Consider the following 24,330-nt stretch of genomic DNA (forward strand, 5'->3'; position numbering starts at 1 on the left):
TCCATATTGTTTTTGTAATATTTTCTCCAAACCCAAACAGTACGTGTCTTAGCCATTAGGAGAAAGGTGGAGTGAGTCTATTTTAGTACTGCTTGACTTAAATCACTTAGAGAAAGGTAGCTTTCATGTTAAGAGTTTGAAGATCCTTAAGCCTTATGGAGGTCTGCTTCAAATTCATGTTTAAATGCAGTTTATTTAGCTGTTATTTGATCAGAAGACTCAAAAGCTTTATAATCTTTTGTTTTTAAAGTCTTCTTGGTTTTTAGGTTGGTGCTATTAAATGGTATGTCACCACAGTCATCCATCATCTGATTCAGTGGCGTTGCTAGCTAGTGGACTTTTTGTGTTGTTTTTGGAAACTACATCTGAGTGCCTAGGTAGTTAGAAGAACTGGGTTTGAGACACAGTTCCGTAACTTACAACCTTGTTGATTTTAGTTAAGTCACTTAACCTAATTGTATACATTTATAGAATGAGAATAGTAAATAATTTTATCAGGCCATTCTGAAAGCAAAAACAGTTGGGATAGTGTTTAATAATTGACAGTGGACTTCACAGATGAAAAGTATATTACTATCTTTATCATTTTTCTCATGCAGCTCTCTCTCTCACATTTTTGTGTTGATTAGTCTCATTTCTGAAATGGTTTTACCCTTAGGCCTTGTAGGCTTTTCTTCTACTTATTCTTCCTTTGTTATTTAGTTTTCAGTATTTATTCCTTATCTTTTCAACTATTACCTCTTCAGAAATTACTTGTATTTTTAAATTTTCTCTTTTGGGATTCAGTTTCATATCTTCAAGGTATTTTGTTTACATGTGCATTTGAAATCATTGTTGTCACCTCATGTCTAAACTTGCCTTTCCTCCACAAATTTCTTACTTTTAGACTTTTGTTTTTATCATTAGTAAAATCATGTTCATAAATACTCAGAGTTGAAAACTTGGAATTATTTTAAATGCCACTCTTTCATCCATATCTTTGTCAGTCATGAAATCTAATGAATTATTTTTTTAATGTGTATTTTGCATCCTTCTCATTGTTTTTATTCTCAGTGTTAACACTTTAGCTCTTATCCTCATCACTTCTCCTTTAGTTTGTTGCAGTCAGTTTTTAATTGGCTCCTAATTTACTATGCTCTTTTTCTCTAGTTCCTGTAGAACTAGATATTTTAGATTATTAGGTTATTATTATTGTTATTTTTTTGAGACAGAGTCTCGCTCTGTCACCCAGGCTGGAATGCAGTGGTGTAATCTTGGCTCACTGCAACCTCCACCTCCTGGGTTCAAGCGATTCTCGTGCCTCAGCCTCCTGAGTAGCAGGGATTACAGATGTACACCTCCATGCCTGGCTAATTTTTTTATTTTTAGTAGAGATGGGTTTTTGTCATGTCCAGTCTAGTCTCGAACTCCTGACCTCAAGTGACACTCCCACCTTGGCCTTCCAAAGTGCTGGGATGCCTGGCCCAGATTATTAGATTAATTTTTATTATTATTAGTTTTAATAGTGATTTTGCTTGAATCACTTTGTATTTCTAAAAACCTTTCAATTTCCCTTTGCCTTCAACTGTACAGGTCCCTGAGCTATGGATTTGAGACTTTACATAAGATTATTTTATAAGACTATAAATAGGAATATGCTTATTATATAGTGCTTATAAATGATGCTGCGAAACAGGAAGATTTACTGTATGCAAAGCTATGCATTATATATTCCCACTTGTGTGTCTTGTTGGTGTAGGAACTCAGTGATTTTGTAGTAGGAAAGCACAGAGTTCTGTTGAGATTCTAATACATTTCCATTAGGAAATAGCCACTTCTTACCTTTTTTGTAAATCACTGTAAAGAAAGATTTATTGATGAGTATGTTATAAATGTAAATAGTGTGGAAGCGGAATAATAGCTGTAACTGGAATGCTGTTTTCCCAGTCAGTCTATTTCACTTATATTTCTTGTTAAACTTTGTGCTTGTGGTTTCTAACTGGATGTTTATTTCACTTATATATCCCTCCCCCGGTATTTTTATTTTGACATTAAATTATGTCATCAGATCTTGTGTTAATGAGGAAAATGTTTGAGGTCTTAAATAGCACTTGTGTATACAGTATTATTTCTCTGTTAAATGCATGTGGGAGTGTGAGGAGAGAATAACAAAGATGCTGTGTCACTAATAGTTAAGTTTAATACATATATTTTGAATTAGTGTCTCTGCAGAATTACTTGTGATTACATTTTAGAGATCTTTGAAATCATTATTGAATTGTCAAAAATCTCGAAAGGCTGAGAACTCACTATATTATAATAATGATATATATATCACTCTCCCCCTCTACCTCAGTAGATTGTTAGATAAATGGAGGTGAAGGTCTTCATGTTATTTTTTGTTTTCTAAAGGGCAGAATATAGTGCTGTTGTTCAGTAGTTAGACAAATGTTGACTTCGCCTGTTAATCAGCTGAATTTGGTTTTGTATTCCCCAATTGTTTAGTTGTTTTTAGTTGATTATACCTTGATAATAAAACTATTTGAGTTAGAACATGGATGATTAACTCTCAAATTTATACGTTGTATACAAGGTTGATTATTTTATACTATAACAAATGATATTGGGGATTATATCAGAGTGGAAACGTTCTGTTGCATTGAAATATGTTCTTTAGGCTGGGCGCTGTGGCTCACGCCTGTAATCCCAGCATTTTGGAAAGTGGAGGAGGGCAGATCGCTTGAGCCTCAGGAGTTTAAGACCAGCCTGGGCAACATAGCGAAACCCATCTCTACAAGAAATTAGCTGAACATGTTGGTGCATTCCTGTAGTCCCAGCTACTCGGGAGGCTGAGGTGAATCGCTGAGCCTAGAAGACGGAGGTTGCAGTGAGCTGAGGTTGCACCACAGCACTCCAGCCTGGGTGACAGAGTGAGGCCCTGTCTCAATAAATAAATAAGTTCTGTTTTTTTTTTTTTAAGACGGAGTCTCTTGTCTGTTGCCCAGGCTGAAGTGCAGTGGTGCAACCTCTGTCTTCTGGGTTCAAGCAGTCCTCCTGAGCAGCTAGGACTACAGTTGCACGCCACTATGCCCAGCTGATTTTTATTTTTACTAGAGATGGGGTTTTGCCATGTTTGCCAGTCTGTTCTCAAACTCCTGGCCTCAAGTGATCTGCTTGCCTTGGCCTCCCAAAGTGCTGGAATTTTAGGCATAAGCCACCGTGCCTGGCCAGTAAGTATATTTTTTATACCTATGAATATTGGCATAGGATTATAGGTACAGGATTGCAAAACTTGTCACAAAGTTCTGAGGGAAAAATTAAGATAAATTTATATCATCAGCCACGGCTTTGGCATTCTACTTTCTTGAGTAAAATTAATCTGCTCTGTTCAAGTGAACTTAAGTATAAGAAAGCTGGATAAATTTCTTTTGCTAGCTCGTATTTGGTTGCCTGGTTACCTTTGAAACTATATTAAACTACTGTATCAAAGTCAAATCATCACATACTTGAATACCTAATATGTAACACATTGTGGAAGATATTTTAAAAAACTTTTATTGGCTGCTACTTATTGAGGTTTATCAGTTAAAGTCAAAGTTTTCCAAAATGGGTGGATCGATGGAAAGATAGGATGGATAGATGGAAAGATAGGATGGATAGATGGAAAGATAGATAGATCTGTGTATCTGCATATGTGTGCACACACAGACATACACATGTACATATGCCACTGGATGATTATAACTGCTTTAAAATGTTTGATAACTCCATCATCTGTGTCATCTTGGGATTGGCATTTGTTGATTGTTTTTTCCCTCAAGCAGTGGACAGATTCCCTGGTTTATGTGAAGTAACTTTCACTTTTTTTTTTTTTTTTTTTTGGAGATGGAGTCTCACTCTGTCACCCAGGCTGGAGTACAGTGGCGTAGTCTTGGCTCACTGCAACCTCTGCCTCTCAGGCTCAAGTGATTCTTCTCCCACCTCAGCCTCCTCAGTAGCTAGGACCACAGGTGTGTGCCACCACTCCCAGCTAAGTTTTCGTATTTTTGGTAAAGACAGGGTTTCACCATGTTACCCAGGCTGGTCTTGTAATCCTGGTCTCAAGCAGTCCGCCTGCCTTGGCCTCCCAGAGTGCCGTGAATACAGGTGTGAGCCACTGTGCCCGGCCAAGTTTCACTTATATGCTGGTGACATTTTTAATATTATGTTGTAAGACTTCATCAGAATCCTCTGAAGGATGTTGATTTTTGTTTATCAGGCAGTCAGTTTGGTTAACTTCAGGATGCGAGTTCTGTCTTGCCTTTTTGTGGTGGTTCCAGTGTCAGTTCAGTTATCAAAGCATGTCTTCTCTTGAGGTGTGCGCAGCATACTTTCCACTCCAGTTAGTTTAGGAATTGGGCAGTGGTTTAAGTGGATTGTAGTTCAAAGAACTGTGCTTCTTTGGGTCTGTTTCATGCAGGCATAATTCTAAGATGAGCCCAGAATGTAGTTCATACACACAACTAGGGGATCCTCTTCTCTGTCTCTTTCTAGGATTCCCATTCATTCTCCAGATGCCAGTGTTCTTTTTTCCCTGTTTCTTTGGCCAAAAAGTCATGTTTCTTTCCAAGCTCAGCCTTCAGAGTGAAGTAGTGAAAAAGAAAAATAGGAACTGTCACTGTTATTTGGATAATAGAGACCCCTGTTTCCTCTTCCATTAGCTACAGATGGATCTTCTCAAGATTTTAGGTGCTAGTGTGGTAACAGAGTCTGCCTTCAAACCCTTGGCAAAGCCAGAATTAAAAAGGAAGAAGGGGAAACATTTTTGTATTCTCCTTCCCTCCTCCTCCTCTACAGCATGGAGGAGTCCTTTTTCCTAGTATTCTGGCTGAATGGAGTTTCTCCTAGGTTTTCCCCACTAGTGTTGGCTGCACCTTTCTGTATTCTAGCACTGAGATCAAAGCTGGGAGATCATAGATCATACCAAACACTATGAAGTTACCTCAGCTTCCACACACAGCCACCCACCCCGCCACCTTAGCTTTCACTGGTCATTTTTTAGGTTTGACTCTGGTTTCCAGTTTGCCTGCTGTTTTGCTTCCAGATTACTCAGGTAGTTGCTTTTTGTCTTGAGGTGGGGATTTTGAGTTGTCATCAGTGAGAAAGCAAGGCCTTGTAGTTTGGTTTACTCTGTCTTGGCTGGCACTGTAAAGCCTATATATCTTTTTTAGAGTATTTTTTAGTTCCCTTTATTTCAAGGGTTTAGAAAGGACATGCACATTTGTGTGTTGAATTAAAGGACTTACTCAGATGAGTTTTTGGTTTTGGAGAGAGTTGATTACAATTTTTCTTTGTTTCAAAGTAGTTTTAAACTAATTTAGTTTCAAAAATAGATCTCTTCTTTTTTAACAGTATTCAAAACTGTAATGTTAATCCTAGACAGTTGACATGCTTGAAAAATGGCATATCCTGCTTAATAATACAAATGTTAATTATTTATGTGAAAACAGTTGTAGCCCACAGGGAAAGATAATTTCAAAGCGTATGAGCATTTGGATTTGTCATCATAATCTTTAAAAAAGTATTTTTATTCATACTAATATGACATCTGGATATTAGAATCTCCAGATGTCATAATATTTTCTTTTTTTTGAGATGGAGTCTTCGCTCTGTCGCACAGGCTAGAGCGAAGTGGCGCGATCTTGGCTCACTGCAGGCTCTGTCTCCCAGGTTCACGCCATTCTCCTGCCTCAGCCTCCTGAGTAGCTGGAACTACAGGCGCCCGCCACCACGCCTGGCTGATTTTTTTGAGTTTTTTAGTAGAGATGGGGTTTCACCATGTTAGCCAGAATGGTCTTGATCTCCTGAACTTGTGATCTGCTCGCCTCAGCCTCCCAAAGTGTTGGGATTACAGGTGTGAGCCACCACGCCTGGCCATCATAATAAATTTATAAGTACTTCAGAAAATCAGATTCTGGGCTGGGCATAGTGGCTCACTCCTGTAATCCCAATACTTGGGGAGGCTGAGGTGGGCAGATCACTTCAAGTCAGGAGTTCAACCTGGCCAACATGGTGAAAAACCAGTCTTTACCAAAAATTTAAAAAACTAGCCACATGTGGTGGTGCATGCCTGTAATTCCAGCTACTTGGGAGGCTGAAGTGAGAAAATCACTTTAACCTGGCTGGTGGAGACTGTAGTGAGCCAGGATGGTGCCACCAGGCACTCCAATCTGGGCAACAGAGCAAGACTCTGTCTCTAAATAAATAAAATAAAATTCTGGTTCATTTTTTCTTTTCTTTTCTTTTTTTTATTAATTAGTTAGAGGATTTCTTTTTTTTTTCCTTTACAAAGATTAGATAGATTTAATCTTGCTAGATGTTTGCATATTTCAAGCTTACAATTTTAGGAAAATAAACATCACTTCCCTTTGTAATGTCTTATACTTTTTTTTTTTTTTTAAGTTCTGGATTTGAAATTCTGAGAAATACAGTATTTCACACTCTTCACCACATTATCTTTATTGTATACTTAACTACACTCTGCTGTGTCTATTAGTTTATTAGAATATTGTCTATCTCTAAAAGCAGACTAAGTTTCATGACAGAGGCCTAGTGCTCATGAACATACTTTGAATGAGTGATGAATTGTGGGATTATAGATAGTTTACATGTTTTCTTCGTGCTTTTTTGTATTTTCCAATTTTTTCATATTAAAATATTTTATACCACAAAAAAGTTCTAAGAATTTATTTATGAAAAATTTTTTTAGAGACCGTCTTGCTCTGTCACCCAGGCTGGAGTGCAGTGGCGTGATAAAGCCTCACTGCATCCTTGGACTTTTGGGCTCTAATGATCCTCCTGCCTCAGCCTCCCAGGTAGCTGGGACTACAGGCATGCACCCACATGTCCCATTGATTTTTTTTTTTTTAAATATTTATAGAGACAGAGTCTTACTGTACTGTGCAGGCTGGTCTTGAACTCCTGGCCTCAAGCGATCCTCTCACCTTTGCCTCCCAGAGTGGTTTTGGGATTTATAGGTGTAAGCCATTGTGCTTGGCTCTAAGCATTTTTCTTAAAAGAAAAGATTATTTCTTACAATTGATAGTGGGTTATTAGTTGTAACATTTCAGATTTTATGTGCTTTGCTTGCAGTTACATGTGTTCTGTTTTTTTCAAAGGTGCTTTTGAAACACTTTGTTGGGAGGCTGAGGGAGGCAGATCACCTGAGGTTGGGAGTTTGAGACCGCCTGGGCAACATGGTGAAACCCCATCTCTACTAAAAATACAAAAATTTGCTGGGCATGGTGGTGGGCACCCGTAATCCCAGCTGCTCAGGAGGCTGAGGCAGGAGAATTGCTTGAACCCTGGAGGCGGAGGTTACAGTGAGCTGAGATTGCGCCAGTGCACTCCATACTCCAGCCTTGGCAATGGAGAAAAACTGCTTCTACAAACAAACAAACAAACAAACAACCATTTTGGAAGTTTTCAGACTGGCCCTTTTTTCAGTATAAAAGGGAGGAACTTTGCCTTTATCAAAAACCTGATCTGGGAGGATTCCCTCAATATGTCTGTAATATCTTCTTTTGGCCTTTGCTCTTTATCTTCAAAAATTCCGATCACTCAGGAATATTGCTATGTCAAAAGTTAACCAAAGCTTATATTTAAAGTTTTATTTTAAATATTTTTTATAAATAAATTTGAAAACCTTAGGAAGAAAAAGTTTGGAAAGGAGTTTTTATTTTAAGGGACTATAAAAGTCACTATTTGTCATATTGTTTTAGAATATGCTTTTCTTAATATGGAATTTGCTGCTGTTATTTCTACAGTTTCTGTTCTTTGGTCCCATTTTATCAGCGAAATCAGTTTATTAGTGAAACAAATCTGTTATTTACTTTTTACTCCTATGTGCAAAATTGTGAATTTTTATTTTCACTTGTAAACTTAGGAAAAACCTGAGAAATATTGTTTTTAAATTTAGTTTCTACTATGAATTATTAATAAAAAGTTTCACAAAAATATGAAAACTTTCAAGTTTATACACATATTAGAAAATTTAAAAACATTCACATATTTTTTCTACTGTGTTAGTTTTCTATTGCTGTGTAACAAATTGTCACAAGCTTAGCTTGTGGCTAGAAACAGCATATATTTGTTTCATAATTTCCACAGGTTAGGATCTGGGCATTGGTTAGCCGGGTCTTTTGCTAATGGTCTCACTTGGGTGATGGAGGTGTTATCCAGGGCTGGGCTCCCATTTGAAACTTCGGGTCTTCTTCCACATTCATTCAGGCTTTTGGCTAAATTCAGGTCCTTATGGTTGTGGGACTGAGGTCTCTTTTTTGTTTTACTGGTTGTGAACTAGGGGTTACTCTCAGTTTCTAGGGGCTACCCTCATGTCCTAGTAGCCATTGGTCCCATCTCTGGTCTACTACAATAGTTACCATAGGAGTGACTGTCTGATTGTGTTCATAGGTCCCACCCACACTGAAGGATGATCATTATATAGAGGGGATTATATAGGGCGTGTACAGGGTAGAAGTCTTGAGGGCCATCTTAGAATTCTGCCTACCAAAGTTATTCTAACAAAACCAATTATCATTTCGTAGTTTTTTCCTTTTAAGATTTTTTGTGAGCTACATTTTTATTTATAATACAAATATTTCACCTTCAGGCTTTGGAAGTTACATTACTGTCACTTATAAATATAGCCATATTATTTCTGATTATAAAATAAGGGATTTTATTTGACAGTTCAAGTATCTGTAGTGTAGTTTTAATTCTTAACATTTTAGTTCTGGTGGTTACCTTCGTATCACAAAATAATAATTTTATAATGCTGTTTCTGGGGTGGTCAGTTTTAGACATTATTTATTGATTTTGTGCAGCAGCAGATGATGCACTAGTTCGCTTGTGTCATTCCTGCCCTCTAAACCTTGATTTGGAGTGGTGAGACTTTGGAATTCTCCATGACAAAGTATTTTCCTCCTTGGTTATATTTCCTTATGTGTATTATAGCTTATGGTTTCCTTCTTATATCATCATTTACCAATCTTTTTATCACATTTCCATTTTCTGGAAGTTTGTGACATCTCTGCTGATTGTTCTCCCATCCTCATTCTGCTTTTCATTGTGAATTTTTATACCTTTTTCTTTCTTGAGTTCTTTATTTTCCTCCCAATAAGAGGAAGAAAAGGGAAATACCTGGTTCACATCCTGTCTTGAATTCAAAGTATCAAGATTGTCTTGGCTGCAGAAACTTTTATGAAGTTTCTGATTTCTTTGGAGATTTGGGGAATTCTAATCAGTACTCTCAAGGGCTTAAAGGACGATTGTTAAGAAAGATGGACTGGATTGATTACATTTAGTTATTTTAGGTTCACTCTTAAGGTTAATTCCTTTGACTATAGAACCGGCAACTTTGTACATGAGCAAATTGTTGATGGTTCTCTGGGATGTAACAGATAATAAGCTGTTTGTTGGGCCCTTTAAGGTCATAGTAGAATTCATTTAATATTGCTAAAATTGGGAAAGGCACAAAAATTTTTGAAGTGAAGACATTTACTTAAAATAACAAGCATGAAGGTACAGCATTTTGTTAAATGTTGGATTTTGGGTAATGAGTTTCATTTAATTCATAGAGGAGGGGAGGACATAGATATATTCTCCAGGGCTGTGAAATTGCAGTGTTTATCAGAAAAGCAAAAAAAAAAAAACAAAAAATAAAGTCCACATCTGTAGGATGGAGAATGCTCCCCAAATCCAGGAGTTAGCCTGGTTTTGTAAGTTCTATTGGAACACACTGTGCTGATTCATATATAAATTGTTTATGGCTGTTTTTCTGTTACAAAGGGCAGAGCTGAGGAGTTGTGATAGAGACAGTATGACTTGCAAAGGCTAAAGTGGTTACTATCTGGCCCTTTGCAGAAAAAGTTTGCTGATGCTGTACCTAATTGATGAGTGCTTTTAAGATCTTGATTAGAGATAAGTTTTGTGATGGAGTAGCCATCTCAGTTTAGGTAAAAGATTCCTCAAACCTTGAGGAATTAGAAATTGATTTGACTTATATAAGTCTTCCGATTAAAAATATGCATTTGCTGTGGTGCCTACAAGTGGTAGTATAGAAACTTAAAATTTTACAAGTTTAAGGAACGTTCTTTAATGTACATGTTGGGAGTTGAAACATAAATAATGGCCGGGCGCGGTGGCTCAAGCCTGTAATCCCAGCACTTTGGGAGGCCGAGACGGGCGGATCATGAGGTCAGGAGATGGAGACCATCCTGGCTAACACAGTGAAGCCCCGTCTCTACTAAAAATACAAAAAACTAGCCGGGCGAGGTGGCGGGCGCCTGTAGTCCCAGCTACTCCGGAGGCTGAGGCAGGAGAATGGCGTAAACCCGGGAGGCGGAGCTTGCAGTGAGCTGAGATCCGGCCACCGCACTCCAGCCCGGGCCACAGAGCAAGACTCCGTCTCAAAAAAAAAAAAAAAAAAAAAAAAAAGGAAACATAAATAATGAATTAGACCGAAAACCAAGGCTCTTCTTTAGTGTATTTTCTTTTCCTTTTTTTTTGAGACAGGGTCTCGCTCTGTTATTTAGTATATTTTCATTGAAATGATAAGTCTTGAGTGGCCAAAGGAACGGACAGGTGAAGACTGGTAAGTTATTTCAATCCCTGAGGTCAGATGAGCATAGAGAGTTTGCACAAGTAAAGGGTTTGGTCATTTGACATTAGATAATATTAGAACATGGCATAGGTGGGGAATAAACTTTTCGTTTAGGAAGCAGAGTTCAGAGAGAGTGATAGCACAGCAGGCACCAGTAGCCCTAGAAAAGGTAGAATTTGATGGAACAAACTAACGGGGATCAGCAGCCACTTAAGACAAAAACATGGCAGCAGGGAGCCAGATCCCAAGAAGTAGACTGGTAAGATGGAAACCTATAGAGAACACTGGGTAGCTGGAGAGCCCAAGCCTACAGAGCATGTAGCCATGGTCTTCTCACCCAAGCATAGAGATGGAATCAGCAGGCAAAGGAAAAGAAAGGTCCCAGAATCAGCTTTCATTCTTTTTCAGCATTTTTCAGTGTAAAACCATGATTTTCTATCCTGGATCAGATTTTGAGAATATGAAGAGAATAACATTCCCAATTCTTGGAGGCAGGTTAACATTATCTGATTAGAATGAGAATTGCAATGAAGCTTTGTAGTTCCTAATAGCAGTGTGTTATAGCAATATTAATAAATTATCAATTGGATAATGAAGGTTTATTATTGAATGCTTGCTGTGTATCAGGCATTGTCATGTCTGGTAGATGTAAAGAAGTTAAATTAAATATAGTCTATGTACATTATTTAAGGACATTTATGAAAAGCTTCTAATGGGCCAGCATCATCATCATATTCTTTTTCTAAAGTACTGATTGTTAGTTATAGTGTCATTCATAAAATTCTCAACAAATGGTCTTTGATGGAGGTCCTTGGAAGGCACCTGTGCTTACCACTGTACCACCAGCGCTGTCAGATGGAGGTCTTTTTGAGGATTAAGTTTGATGCTTGGGATTGAGCAGCAGTGAACTGTATAGAACACCTAAATTTTGGACAAATTTACTTGAAAACTACGTGGTGGCAGAGTGCTTCTGAAGTCATGTTGCTGAATTCACATTAGTTCAGTAAATGTTGAGTAAACTTATACTCCAACCGATTTATAAAGAACCATGAAACAGCTTAGTTAACGAAATTGAACACAATAGAAAACAGTTTATTTTTGTATCCAACGGAACTAGTTAAATACAGCAGAGTAATAGATGTCAGTAGACATTTGAAATGTGTGTTCAGATTGGTAGAATAAACATATCGGCAAGATCCCTAGAAGCCAAGGAAAGAAGCAGGAAACTTGTTAAGTCACACATCTTTGATAAAAAGTAAGCACCTAGCTAACGGAGTCACTCTCTAATTTCTGAATTTAAGTAGGTTAATTATTTCTTTAATAGGATCAGTAAAAGACACTGTTCTATTGGAAATTTTTATCAACCTTCTTTAAACTTGAGAACTTAACATTTAATTTTAGTAAAGGCATTCAGTGAAGAATTAGATGAAATGATGTTTTCTGATGATCAGATTTAACAAAGTAGATTTTAGAGACTCTGGATAAATAATTAGTTGGAAGCGTATGTACAGTTGACCCTTGAACAATGGGAGGTTTAGGGGCACCAACCCCCTGTGTAGCTGAAAATCATATAACTTTGACTCTTCCCCAACTAATAATAGCATACTGTTGACCAGAAACCTCACCAATAACATAAAGAGTTGATTAACATGTATTTTATATATTATATATGTTATATACTCGTATTCTTAAAGTAAGAGAAAAGAAAATGTTACTAAGAAAATTATCAGGAAGAGGAAATATATTTACCTTTTTTTTTTTTTTTTTTTTGAGACGGAGTCTTGCTCTGTCACCTGGACTGGAGTGCAGTGGCGGGATCTCAGCTCACTGCAAGCTGCGCCTCCTGGGTTTACGCCATTCTCCTGCCTCAGCCTCCTGAGTAGCTGGGACTACAGGCGCCCGCCACCTCGCCCGGCTAGTTTTTTGTGTTTTTTTTTTCAGTAGAGACAGGGTTTCATGGTGTTAGCCAGGGTGGTCTCGATCTCCTGACCTCGTGATCCGCCCACCTCGGCCTCCCAAAGTGGTGGGATTAGAGGCTTGAGCCACCACGCCCGGCCAAAGGAAATATATTTACTATTCATTAAGTAGAAGTAGATCATCATAAAAATCTTTACGCTTGTTGTCTTCATGTTGAGTAGGCTGAGGAAGGGAAAGAGGAGTGATTGGTCTTGCTGTCTCGGGTGGCAGAGGCAGAAGACGTGGAGGAGATGGAAGGGTAGGCAGGAGAGGCAGACATACTCAGTGTAACTTCACAGAAATCATAATTTCTGTCCAACTTTTTTGCTTTTTCATTTCTCTAAAAATGTTTCTGTACCATGGCACCAATTCTTCTTCCACTGTTGGCTCTAATTTTAGTGCCTGTGTCATAGGAGGGTTTGTGTTCTAAAAATAAATCAAAAGCAGTCTTGAATAATTGTAACCCTTCTGCCAGATTGTCTAAAGTAGATTTGTTTTCTGGCACTGCTTCTTCTGCTTCTTCCTGACCGTCTGGCACGGGTTTGGAAGCACTCTTCTTTATCAAGTTGTCTTCTGTTAATTCATCTGATGTGGTGTCCATTAGCTCTTGAATTTCTCCAAGATTCGTATCCTGAAACCCTTCACCTCCCTGCAGCGCCCCCTCCCCCCGCCCCCTTTTTTTTGAGACGGAGTCTGGCTCTGTCGTCCAGGCTGGAGTGCAGTGGCCAGATCTCAGCTCACTGCAAGCTCCGCCTCCCGGGTTTACACCATTCTCTTGCCTCAGCCTCCGGAGTAGCTGGGACTACAGGCGCCCGCCACCTCGCCCAGCTAGTTTTTTGTATTTTTAGTAGAGATGGGGTTTCACCATGTTAGCCAGGATGGTCTCGATCTCCTGACCTCATCATCCGCCCGTCTCGGCCTCCCAAAGTGCTGGGATTACAGACTTGAGCCACCACGCCCCCCCCCCCCCCCCCCCCCCCCTTTTTTTGCTATATCTACAATTTTATGATTTCTTCATTGGTTCTGTTATAAATCCTATGAAGTCACGTGCAACATCTGGACACAGTTTTCCCAGCAGGAATTTATTGTTTTGTGCTTCACGGCTTTCACAGCTTTTTTGTGGTGGTGGTGGCATCTTCAGTGGTATAATACTTCCAGACTTCTGTGATGTTCTGTTGGGGTTCTCTTCCACAGCATTGATGATCCTTTTTGTAGACTACAGTGTACTGTAAAGGTCCTTGTGACCCCCTCATCTAGAGGCTGAATTAGAGATGCCTTGTTTGGGGACATGTAGACTACTTTGACGCCTTCATGGAGTTCTGGGTGGCCAGGGGCATTGTCCAGTATGAGAAGAATTTTAAAAGGCAGTCCCTTACTGGCAAGATACTTCCTGACTTCAGGGACAAAGCATTGATGGAACCAGTCCAGAAAAAGTGTTCTTCTTGCCCAGGCCTTCCTTCTGTATAACCAAAAGACTGGTAGCCAGCCAGTGTCTTCTATCTTTTCCTATCAAGGCTCAGGTTAGCAGCTTTATAGAAAGGGCAGTCCTGATTATAAGCCTGACTGCATTTGCACAAAACAGTAGAGTTAGCCTATATTTTCCTGCTTTAAATCCTGGTGTTTGCCTTTCTTCCTTACCAATAATTGTTCTTTGTGGTATTTTTTTTTTCCCCCAGAATAAGTTACTTTCATCTGCAAAAACCTGTTCAGGAAGATACTCATTCTCCTCAATGATATTCTTAAATTCTTAATGATATCTGGGAAATCATGTGCTGCCTCTTGTTTGGCAGAAGCTGCTTCTTCTGTTATCTTTTTCTTTTTTTTTTTTTCTTGAGATGGGAGTCTCACTGTGTCACCCAGGCTGGAGTGCGGTGGCACAGATAGAGCTCACTGCAACGTCTGCCTCCTGGGCTCAAGTGATCCTCACACCTCAGCTGGTAGTTGGGACTACAGGCGCAGGTCACCACACCTGTCTAATTTTTTTTTGTATGTTTTAGAGAAACGGGGTCTTGCCATGTTGCCCAGGCTGGTCCTGAACTCCTGGAATTAAGTGAACTGCCCGCCTTGGCCTTCCAAAGTGCTGGAATTATAGGCATGAGCCACCATGCCTGACCTTCTGGTATCTTGACATTTTTAAAGTCATACCTCTTTCTAAAATGATCAGACGATGCTTTGCTGGCATTAAATTCTCCAACTTTGGATCTGTCACCTCCCTTTTGCTTTAAGGTATCATATAATGACTTAGCTTTTTCTCTAATCATACTAGAGGCTGTAGGTATGCCTTTCTTATAACAATTATGTACCCACACAGAGGCTGCATTTTCAATACAAGATGAAAAGGTATTTCACAAACAGTTCGAGGTTTTTGGCCTTTTGGGATAGCTGCAGTGAGAGCTTCACGAATTTCCTTTTCTTTTTTGACAATAGTCCTCATATGCCAGATTTATTCATCTTGAAAAGGTGGGCAACTGCAGCTGAAGACCTCAACCTACTGTACATATCAAGCAAGTCAGCGCTTTTCTTTTAATGTCGTAACTTTGCTTCTTGAGAACGCCTTCAGCATCACTCGTGCCACTTCCCATGAGTCTGTGGTGGTATTCAAGGTTTATGTTATTGCACGAAACACAATGAAAAATCTTCGAGAACTGCAAGATACCATTTTTTACTATGATAACAATTTATTAGAGAGATGAACTGCTCATGCAGAAATGGTTAACATCACATGGCATTTTAAGTGGATACTCACACTTGATCTCACTGCAATAGCAACAGAAGGTGGCTATGAAATTATTATACTAGAGGTTTTTACGGTTATGATTAATATTACATCTTTAACATTGTTTATGTTTCTCCTGTGAATGACGCTATGTATGTTATGGTAGTAAATGTTAAACTAAAATAAACTAGTATCTGCATATATTTTATGCATTCGTGACATGCCTTTTTTGTTTTTTCAATATTGCTAGGCTACACAGTTCCTCTGCATGTATTTTTAAATTGTCAAAAATCTCTCAAAAATTTTCTAATGTTTATTGGAAAAATTCACATATAAGTAAGCCAGGCGCAGTGGCTCACGCCTGTAATCCCAGCACTTTGGGAAACCAAGGCAGGCAGATCACTTGAGCCCAGGAGTTTGAGACCAGCCTAGCCAACATGGCCAAAGTTTAATTTCCAAACTTCTAATTAATATCTTACAGTATTATACTTAAAAATTAGCATCTATGCATACAATAGAAGTTTTAATCAGTATTCATTTAAGCTTAGTTGTCTGTTGCCTGATTTCTTCACACTGAAGTAGGATTCTTTCCCTTTGCTTATATGAGAAATTTCAAAACAAAGATTTAGAGGTAGCCCAGGCACTGTGGCTCATGCTTGTAACCTCACCACTTTGAGAGGCCGAAGTAGGCAGATGGCTTGAGCCCAGGAATTCAAGACCAGCTCAGGCGACATGGTGAAACCCCACCTCTACAAAACATAGAAAAATTAGCCCGTGTGGTGGCATGCGCCTATAGTCCCAGCTACTTGGGAGGCTGAGGTGGAAGTATAGTTTGAACCCAGGAGGTAGAGGCTACAGTGAGCCGTGATCATGCCCTTGAACTCCAGCCTGGGTGGCACAGTGAGACCCTGTCTCAATCCATCAGTCAATCAATTGGGAGATGGGGTGGGATTATTGTTAAACATTGGAGCCCTTTTTTTGTTTGTTCTTTTTGAGATGGATTCTCTCTCTGGAGGCTCCCAGGCTGAAGTGCAGTGGCGCAATCTTTGCTCACTCAGCCTCCGCCTCTTGGATTCAAGCAATTCTCCTGCCTCAGCCTCCTGAGTAGCTGAAATTACAGGTGCCTGCCACCACGTCAAGTTAAGTTTTGTATTTTTAGTAGCGACAGAGTTTGACCATGTTGTCCAGGCTGGTCTTGAACTCCTGATCTCAGGTGATCTACCTGCCTAGGCCTCCCAAAGTGCTGGAATTACAGGCATGAGCCACCTTGCCCGGCCGGAGCCCTTGATTTTTAAAAAGTTTCATTGAGGTGCATACCATAAAATCAGTCAACTTAAAGTGTACAATTCAGTGAGTCTGTGCAACCATCGTCACATTCCATTTTAAACCATTTTCATCATCCCAACAAGAAACACTCATCAGCAGTGATTCCTCATTTATCTCCAACTCTTTCAGCCCTAGACAACCACCAATAGATTTGCCCTTTCTGGATAGTACGTATAAAAGGAATTATATACTGTGTTGCCTTTTTCACCTGGCTTCTTTAGCATAATGTTTTCAAGGTTCATTCAGGTTGTAACATGTATCAGTACTTTTTTTTTTTCTTTTTACAGCTTATATTTCTTTGAATAGATACATTTGTTTACTCATTAACTGACAGATACTTGGGAGTCTGCTTTTTTATGAATTTTAAATGAATTTTATATGAATAAGGCTACAATGACCACAAGTGTACAGGTTTTTTTCTTTCCTTCTTTCTTTTTCAACCCTCAGACGGTAAAAAGTATCATGTACAAGTTCTTTGTGAATACATGTTCTCAGTTCTCTTGGGTACATACCTAGAAGTGGAATTGCCTGGGTCATATGTTGACTTGTGTTTAATCTTTTGAGGAACTATCAAGCTGTTTTCCAAAGCTGCTGCAACATTTTATATTCCCACCAGTATTGTATGAGGGTTCCAGTTTCTCCACATCCTTGCTTACACTTGTTACTGTCTTTTTTATTATAAGCAAGTAAGTGTGAAGTGGTAGCTCGTTATAGTTTTGATTTGTATTTGCCTGATGGGTAATGATGTTGAGCTTGATTTGTAAAAGAAAGTAAGTTGGTTTCATTGAGAATATAAAAATAAACATGTTTGGTAGTTTCATGTAATTGCTTGGAGAGTTTTGCTGTATGTAAATTTGTTCTTTTTTCATCAGTTGTATTCCCTGAATGACTACAAACCACCCATTTCGAAAGCAAAAATGACCCAAATTACTAAGGCAGCCATCAAAGCTATTAAGGTGAGTAATAAATTTGACTCTTCTATTTTCAAAAGAAAAAACTATATTAATAGTTTGATGGGGAATAATTTTTATGGATTGTATGTTCTCTTTCACTTTACAGAGTTAACATATGTTAATTGTGGAAAAACACAAAAAAGAAAATCTGTCACCTGTAGACTTTCCCACCTAGAGATAAACATTTAATGTTTATTATTACGCTTTTTGAGAGACAGTGTCTTATTCTGTCACCCAGGCTGGACTGCAGTGCCACGATCATAGCTCACTGTGGCCTTGACCTCCTGGACTCAAGTGATCCTCTTGCCTCAGCCTCCTGAACATGTAACATTTTGATAAATGTTCTTCCTTAAGCATTCTTCCATAAATTTTTTGAAGCAGTCATTTTTTCTCACCTTTCTTAGATAATATTTTACATATATCCACATTATGGAGAATGTGTTTAACAGTGTCTTTTGCCACACTGACTTGACAAAACCTTGAAATTTGAGTGGTAAAAGGTTTCTATATATTGATACATTCATTTTTTCTTACTGATTCTATTAATATTATAGATTTGAAGATAAGCCATTAAGGAAAACAATTGTGACTCTTTGTATCAGGGATTTGAACTGTGGGAAATGGCCATAAACATTTAAACTTTGCTCTTGTAAAGTAGGTTTTGAACCTATGTTAACTCATGAATACTTCTGAAAATCTTAGGAAAAGGTTGGATCCTCTCTAGAGAAATACACGTATGCACACAATTTTATAGGAACTTTTTGGCAAAAGGATCTTTTCAAGCTCAGCCATAGCTTTTTCCCCAAGAAGTTCTTGTGCCCGGGGCTAAGATTCCCTGAATTAGTAGGCCTCTTAAAATTGGGAATAAATGAGTACTTATTTCTAATTAAGTAGGTACTAACCTATGATATTCAGTGGTATGTTTTCCTGCCCTGAATTAAATTATTAACCATAACCAAAAGCACCAACTATTTAAATTATCTTTTAAATAACAGCAATGTGTTAGATTTAACAAATTTCCATTTACTAGTAATTACTAGTAGGAGAAAATTCAGATTAGTTGATTTTGCGGTTTTCTAGTGGCTAAAGCTTAGTTTTCAGACTTGTTAGTATCTTACATCTATAGTTAAAATCCACGTACTTACATGACAGAAAATGAGAGAGAATGACAGTAGCTATAAGCACATTGAAGCCAGAAAATCTTTCAAAGACATGATTTTTTAGAGTATTTGGTAGGCTTACTATGGAATAATGTTATTGTCTTATACTTTATTCTACATTATCTGATTTTTATGGTCATGATCATTTGAAGCTATGCAAACGTGTATTTTTTTCTGTGACAATTAGTAATTGATGCCCTTTTCATAGCTTGTTGAGCAGAGTACTTCTTAATAGAGTTAATGAGGCATAGGTGCAAACAGTGTTTTCTATTTTCAGATGTCAGACGGGTCTGAGAGAAATTAAGTAATTTGCAGTAGTAGGAGTAAATATAGCTAGAATTTTAATCCAGAATTCTATCAGTCAAGAGTCTAACTCTGGACACAGTGGCACACATTGTTAGTCCTAGCTACTGGGTAGGCTGAGGCAGGATGATCGCTTGAACACAGGAATTTGAGGCCAGCCTGGGCAACATAGTGAGATCTTGGCTCTTAGTTTTTTTTTTTTTAAAGAAGTAATGTTTTTTAAAAAGAGTCTAATCTTTATTATTATGATATATTTTACTGTTTTGACTTATTGTTTTTAATGTTTTGAATTTTGAAAAAATGTAAACGTAAGTTGCAAATTATTATGGTGAGCAGGACATATTCTTCCCTTAGATTTGCTGATTGTTAACATTTTGCTACATGTGGAAGTTAGTTTCAAACTTCATTCCTAGTAACAATCTTTGATACATACTTGAATTTGAAACTCCTGAGAATAAAGACATTTTGCTAGGGAACCATAATATACCAATCACATGCAAAAAATTTCACTTTGATGTAATTATCTAATATACAGTTCGTTACATTTTAATGTTGTTGCATTGTTGACTAGTAGCTGTTCCCGTCAACCCTGCTCTTTCAGAATCCAGTCAAGATCACACTTATTTGTCCTATCACCCAGCTGTTTTGTTTTTTTGTGACTTGACATTTTTGAAGAGTCTAGACCAGCTGTTTTTCACTACTTTATTACTTTAAATTGCATTTTGTGTGTGTGTGTGTGTGTGTGTATATATAACATTGCATTTTATTAATCAGATTTAAATGATACTATGTTTCATATTGAGATAAGTCATTGTTTTTTATATAGAAATGATTAATGAGTGATGGTTAACATTGCACTGTCAACAAAACCTCCCAGAAAACCTACTGTGGAAGAAGGCGTATGAGAATTTATAAACTTTCAGTTAAGATTTAGGAAGCAGTTTTATTCTAATTGTGTATAGTAACTAGAAGCAAAGAACACTGTCAAGATGTCTTCCAGAAGAATTGTTCCTTCAGTGTGTAGTTATTTAATATTTTGCATATTGATTTTTAAACGTTTAGGGGCCTATAAAGAGCCTAATAACTTTAAGTAATTGTTTTAGCTTTTTTACTTAAGTAACTTAAACCATTGAGTAAACTTACTTTATTGTAAGTAACTTTAGCCAAACTTAAACTTGTAGGTTTTGATTTGGTGAATATGAGTTCATGATGTTTTCCTTTATTTTTGTTATTATAAATACTGGATTTAGTGCTGAGGTTTAGTTAAATGTTCATATTTCTTCAGTCTAAGGGAATGTCCTTAAAATCCATAATTCATGAGAAGAAAAATATAAAGAGGGCCGGGCACAGTGGCTCACTCCTGTACTCCCAGCACTTTGGGAGGCCGAGGTGGGCGGATCACTTGAGGTCAAGAGTTGGAGACCAGCCTGGCCAACATGACGAAACCCCATCTCTACTAAAAAGACAAAAATTAGGCATGGTGGCGTGTTTCTGTAGTCCCAGCTACTTGGGAGGCTGAGGCAGGAGAATCGCTTGAACCCGGGAGGCAGGGGTTGCAGTGAGCTGAGATTGTGCCACTGCACACCAGCGGGATAGACTGAGACTGTGTCTCCAAAACAAAAAAAAAAAGTATAAAGAGAAGCACAATTCAGGTTCTTTAAACAGAAATAATACACCAAGATGGTATTGTTTTTGTGGCATTAAAATTTATTAGGCACAAATTCTTTATGCTAAATTAATAATTTATTTCAAGTTTACTCATAGTGCTATATTTTATGAAACTTAAATCTTCTAAGTTTTCTTAAAAGTGATAGTGGCCCATCACTAATTTTTAATCTACATGTTCACTTCTGCTGATTCATTTCGTCTGATGCATTAGGATATTATACATTTCTGTGTTTTATTTTATATTCTTATAGTTCATTTTCCAGGAGAAGCAGGAGATAAATGAAGTTGAAAACAACTACCTTACATACATTTATTAATGTTACTTGTAGTTATTTGATTTTTTGAATTTCCCTTGATTTAACTGATAAAATTGTATGAAATCTGTACTTTTCCTTTCATGGATATCAGAACATACACGCACCAGTATTTATTACAAGTATTTTGCTGTCAACACAACTGTTTGTTAAAGTGTGCTTTCAGAAGGTCTTCAATAGCATTGTTTTATATCTATGGTAAGGTAATGCACTTTGGACATACTGATCATACATCTACTTCAGAGAAGCCCTTTACTAATTATATAGCACAGCTAGTTGCATGTAAAGGTGAGTGACAAGAATGTCTCAGAATTCTTGGTTAAGATAATTGTTTTGATAGACCTTTGGAGCATGTAAAACCTGTGGTTATCAGGAAATTTCAGTCTCCTCAAACTGATTTTAAAACCATACTTCATTTTTTTCCTCTTTTAGTTCTATAAACATGTGGTACAGAGTGTTGAGAAGTTTATTCAGAAAGTAAGTATATAATTTTCCATACATGTGCTATAATTGTAGATTAATGCCTGTACTCTTCTCCTTTAGATGAAATACCCAAGTTTAAATTGTTTTGATGGACTGTTAAAAAGTGATTCCAGTTATTTTATTTTCTAATTAAGAAATAAAATGAAAGTGCCTTTCATATAATTTTACTGAGGTTTGTGTTCTGCCTATGTTCATGTGCCTAAATGTAAGCAGAGCCAGTTTGAGAATCAGTGTCATGTGGCATTAAGGATTCAGCAAGGTTACAGTGTGTTTATGTTCTTCACCTGGGAGAAAGGTGCGGGAATTGAAGTAAGATTTCAGTCATTCAGCTGGCTAGGTAACTTTGAATAAGTCAGTTAGCCGTTACGTGATTCAGTTCCTTTTTCTTTTTTAAAATTCTCACTTTCTTAATATTTAAAATACAGTACTGATAGGCTGTGCACAATGGCCCGCATCTGTAATCCCAGCACTTTGGGAGGCCAAGGTGGGTGGATCACTTGAGGCCAGGAGTTCAAGACCAGCCTGACCAAGATGACAAAACCCTGTCTTTACTAAAAGTACAAAAATTAGCTGACATGGTGGTGCATGCCTGTAATCCCAGCTACTTGGGAGGCCGAGGCACAAGAATTGCTTGAACCCAGGAGGCAGAGGTTGTAGTGAGCTGAGATCACACCACTGCACTCCAGCGTGGGGAACGGAGTGAGACCCTGTCTCAAAAAATGTGTGTATGTATATAGTATTGATAAAACATATTTGAGGATTAAGTGGTTTAGGTAACTTGAAGCTAAGATAAAGGGTTGAATAACAAGTATGCTGTCTGTTTCACTTAAAGTTGAAAAGTGTTAGTGATTGGAACATTTTATTTGGTCTAACGCTTTTAAAAGCATTTCTCAGAGATTGTTGGTCTGATAAAAGATCTTTAAAAGTTTTAATGTCTGGTTTGTTTTTGGTTTTGTTTTGTTGTTGGTTTTGTTTTGTTTGTTTTGTTTTGTTTTTTGGACGGAGTCTCACTCTCACCCAGGCTGAAGTGCAGTAGCATGATCTCGGCTCACTGCAACCTCTGTCTTGCGAGTTCAAGCTATTGTTTTGCCTCAACCTCCCCTGTAGCTGGGATTACAGACATGCGCCACCACGCCCAGCTAATTGCTTTTGTATTTTTAGTAGAGACGGGGGTTTCCCCATGTTGGCCAGGCTAGTCTTGAACTCCTGACCTCAAATGATCCACCCATCTCAGCCTCTCAGAAGTGCTGGGATTACAGGCGTGAACCACAGTGCCCAGCCGAAAAGTTTTAATGTCTTACACTGTGCCTCATAAACTTTATGAGTAGGAATTTACCTAGGAATCTTGTTAAAAATGTGGATTCTAATTCACTGAGTGTGGAGAGGAACCTGAGATTCTGCATTTGTAGCAGCTCCTAGATGATGTTTCTTCACAAGCCACAATTTGAGTTGTAAAGGTTTAAAAGGTAAAAGTGAATTTATGGATAAATGCTTGTTGACTGATTTCATTTGGGGTAGGGTACTTTGAATCAAACGTGTTACAATCTTAGGAAGACCTGGAATGAGCAAAGTTATTTCATCGTGAGCAAAGTTATTCCATCGTGAGATAATGATAGTCATTGTGAAGAAGCCAGTCAGTCTACGGGGAAAAACTTAAATGCTTGCTACTACCCTGTTTAAATCAGGGATCCAGCAACAGATTTGTTTCATCGTTAAAATAAGTTGTGTGTGTGTGTATATATATATAAAAATATATATATAAATATTTAAACTTTTATTTCTGAACTAATTATAGATTCACGTGTCATTAAATCATAAGGAATAAATCATGTAGAGATCCCATGTGCCCCTTGCTCAGTTTCCCGCTATGGTGACGTTCTGTAGAATTGTAAAATATTGCAATCAGAACATGATACAGTCACTTATTGACACTAACCTTATTCAGATTTTAATTGTCTTACCTGCACTCATTTGTATATGTATGCATTTAATCGTATATATAGATTCATACAAACATCACCATAGTCAAGATACAGAACAGTTTCTTCACCACTAGGATGCCTTGTGTTTCCCTTTTATATACTCTATAGTCACACTCGACTCACCTTCTCCTCCCCACCATCCCTAATCCCTAAGGCCTGGCAGTCATTAACCTGTTCTCTTTCTCTATTTTGTATTTCACAATGTTACATAAATGGAATCATACAAAATGTAACCTTTTGAGATTGGCTGGTTTTGCCCACGTAATTCTTTTGAAATCTATTGTTGCATGTATCAAATAGTTCCTTCCTTTTTTATTTAAAAATTTTACTTTAAGTTCTGGTGTACAAGTGCAAAACATGTAGGTTTGTTATATAGATATGCCTGTGCCATGGTGGTTTGCTGTACCTATTAACTCATCATCTAGGTTTTAATCCCCACATACATTAGCTATTTGTCCTAATGCTGTCCCTCCCCTTACCCCCCACCCCCAGCTGGCGCTGGTGTGTTTTGTTCCCCTCCCTGTGTCCACGTGTTCGCATGGTTCAACTCCCACTTACGAGTGAGAACATGGGATCTTTGGTTTTCTGTTCTGTGTTAGTTTGCTGAGGATGATGGCTTCCAGCTTCATCCATGTCCCTGCAAAGTACATGATCTCATTCCTTTTTATGTCCGCATAGTATTTCATGGTGTATATGTACCACATTTTCTTTATCCAGTGTATCATTGATGGGCATTTGGGGTGATTCCATGTCTTTGCTACTGTGGATAGTGCTGCGGTAAACATACGTGTGCATGCGTCTTCATGGTAGAATAATTTCTATTCCTTTGGGTATATACCCAGTAATGG

The 24,330-nt window shown here is 38.0% G+C and overlaps 1 protein-coding gene across 1 annotated transcript in view; it reads left to right on the top strand.

Moving 5' to 3' along the window:
- The window catches only part of TIAM2 (TIAM Rac1 associated GEF 2), a 541,563-nt gene that overhangs the window by 21,258 nt on the left and 495,975 nt on the right, over positions 1-24,330 (top strand). Inside the window, 2 exon segments of the mRNA XM_023206084.3 lie at positions 17,492-17,575; positions 21,450-21,494. Of these exon segments, the coding sequence (XP_023061852.2) occupies positions 17,492-17,575; positions 21,450-21,494 (129 nt within the window).

This window comes from Piliocolobus tephrosceles, chromosome 5 (genome assembly GCF_002776525.5).
Source record: "Piliocolobus tephrosceles isolate RC106 chromosome 5, ASM277652v3, whole genome shotgun sequence".
Lineage (NCBI taxonomy): Eukaryota > Metazoa > Chordata > Mammalia > Primates > Cercopithecidae > Piliocolobus > Piliocolobus tephrosceles.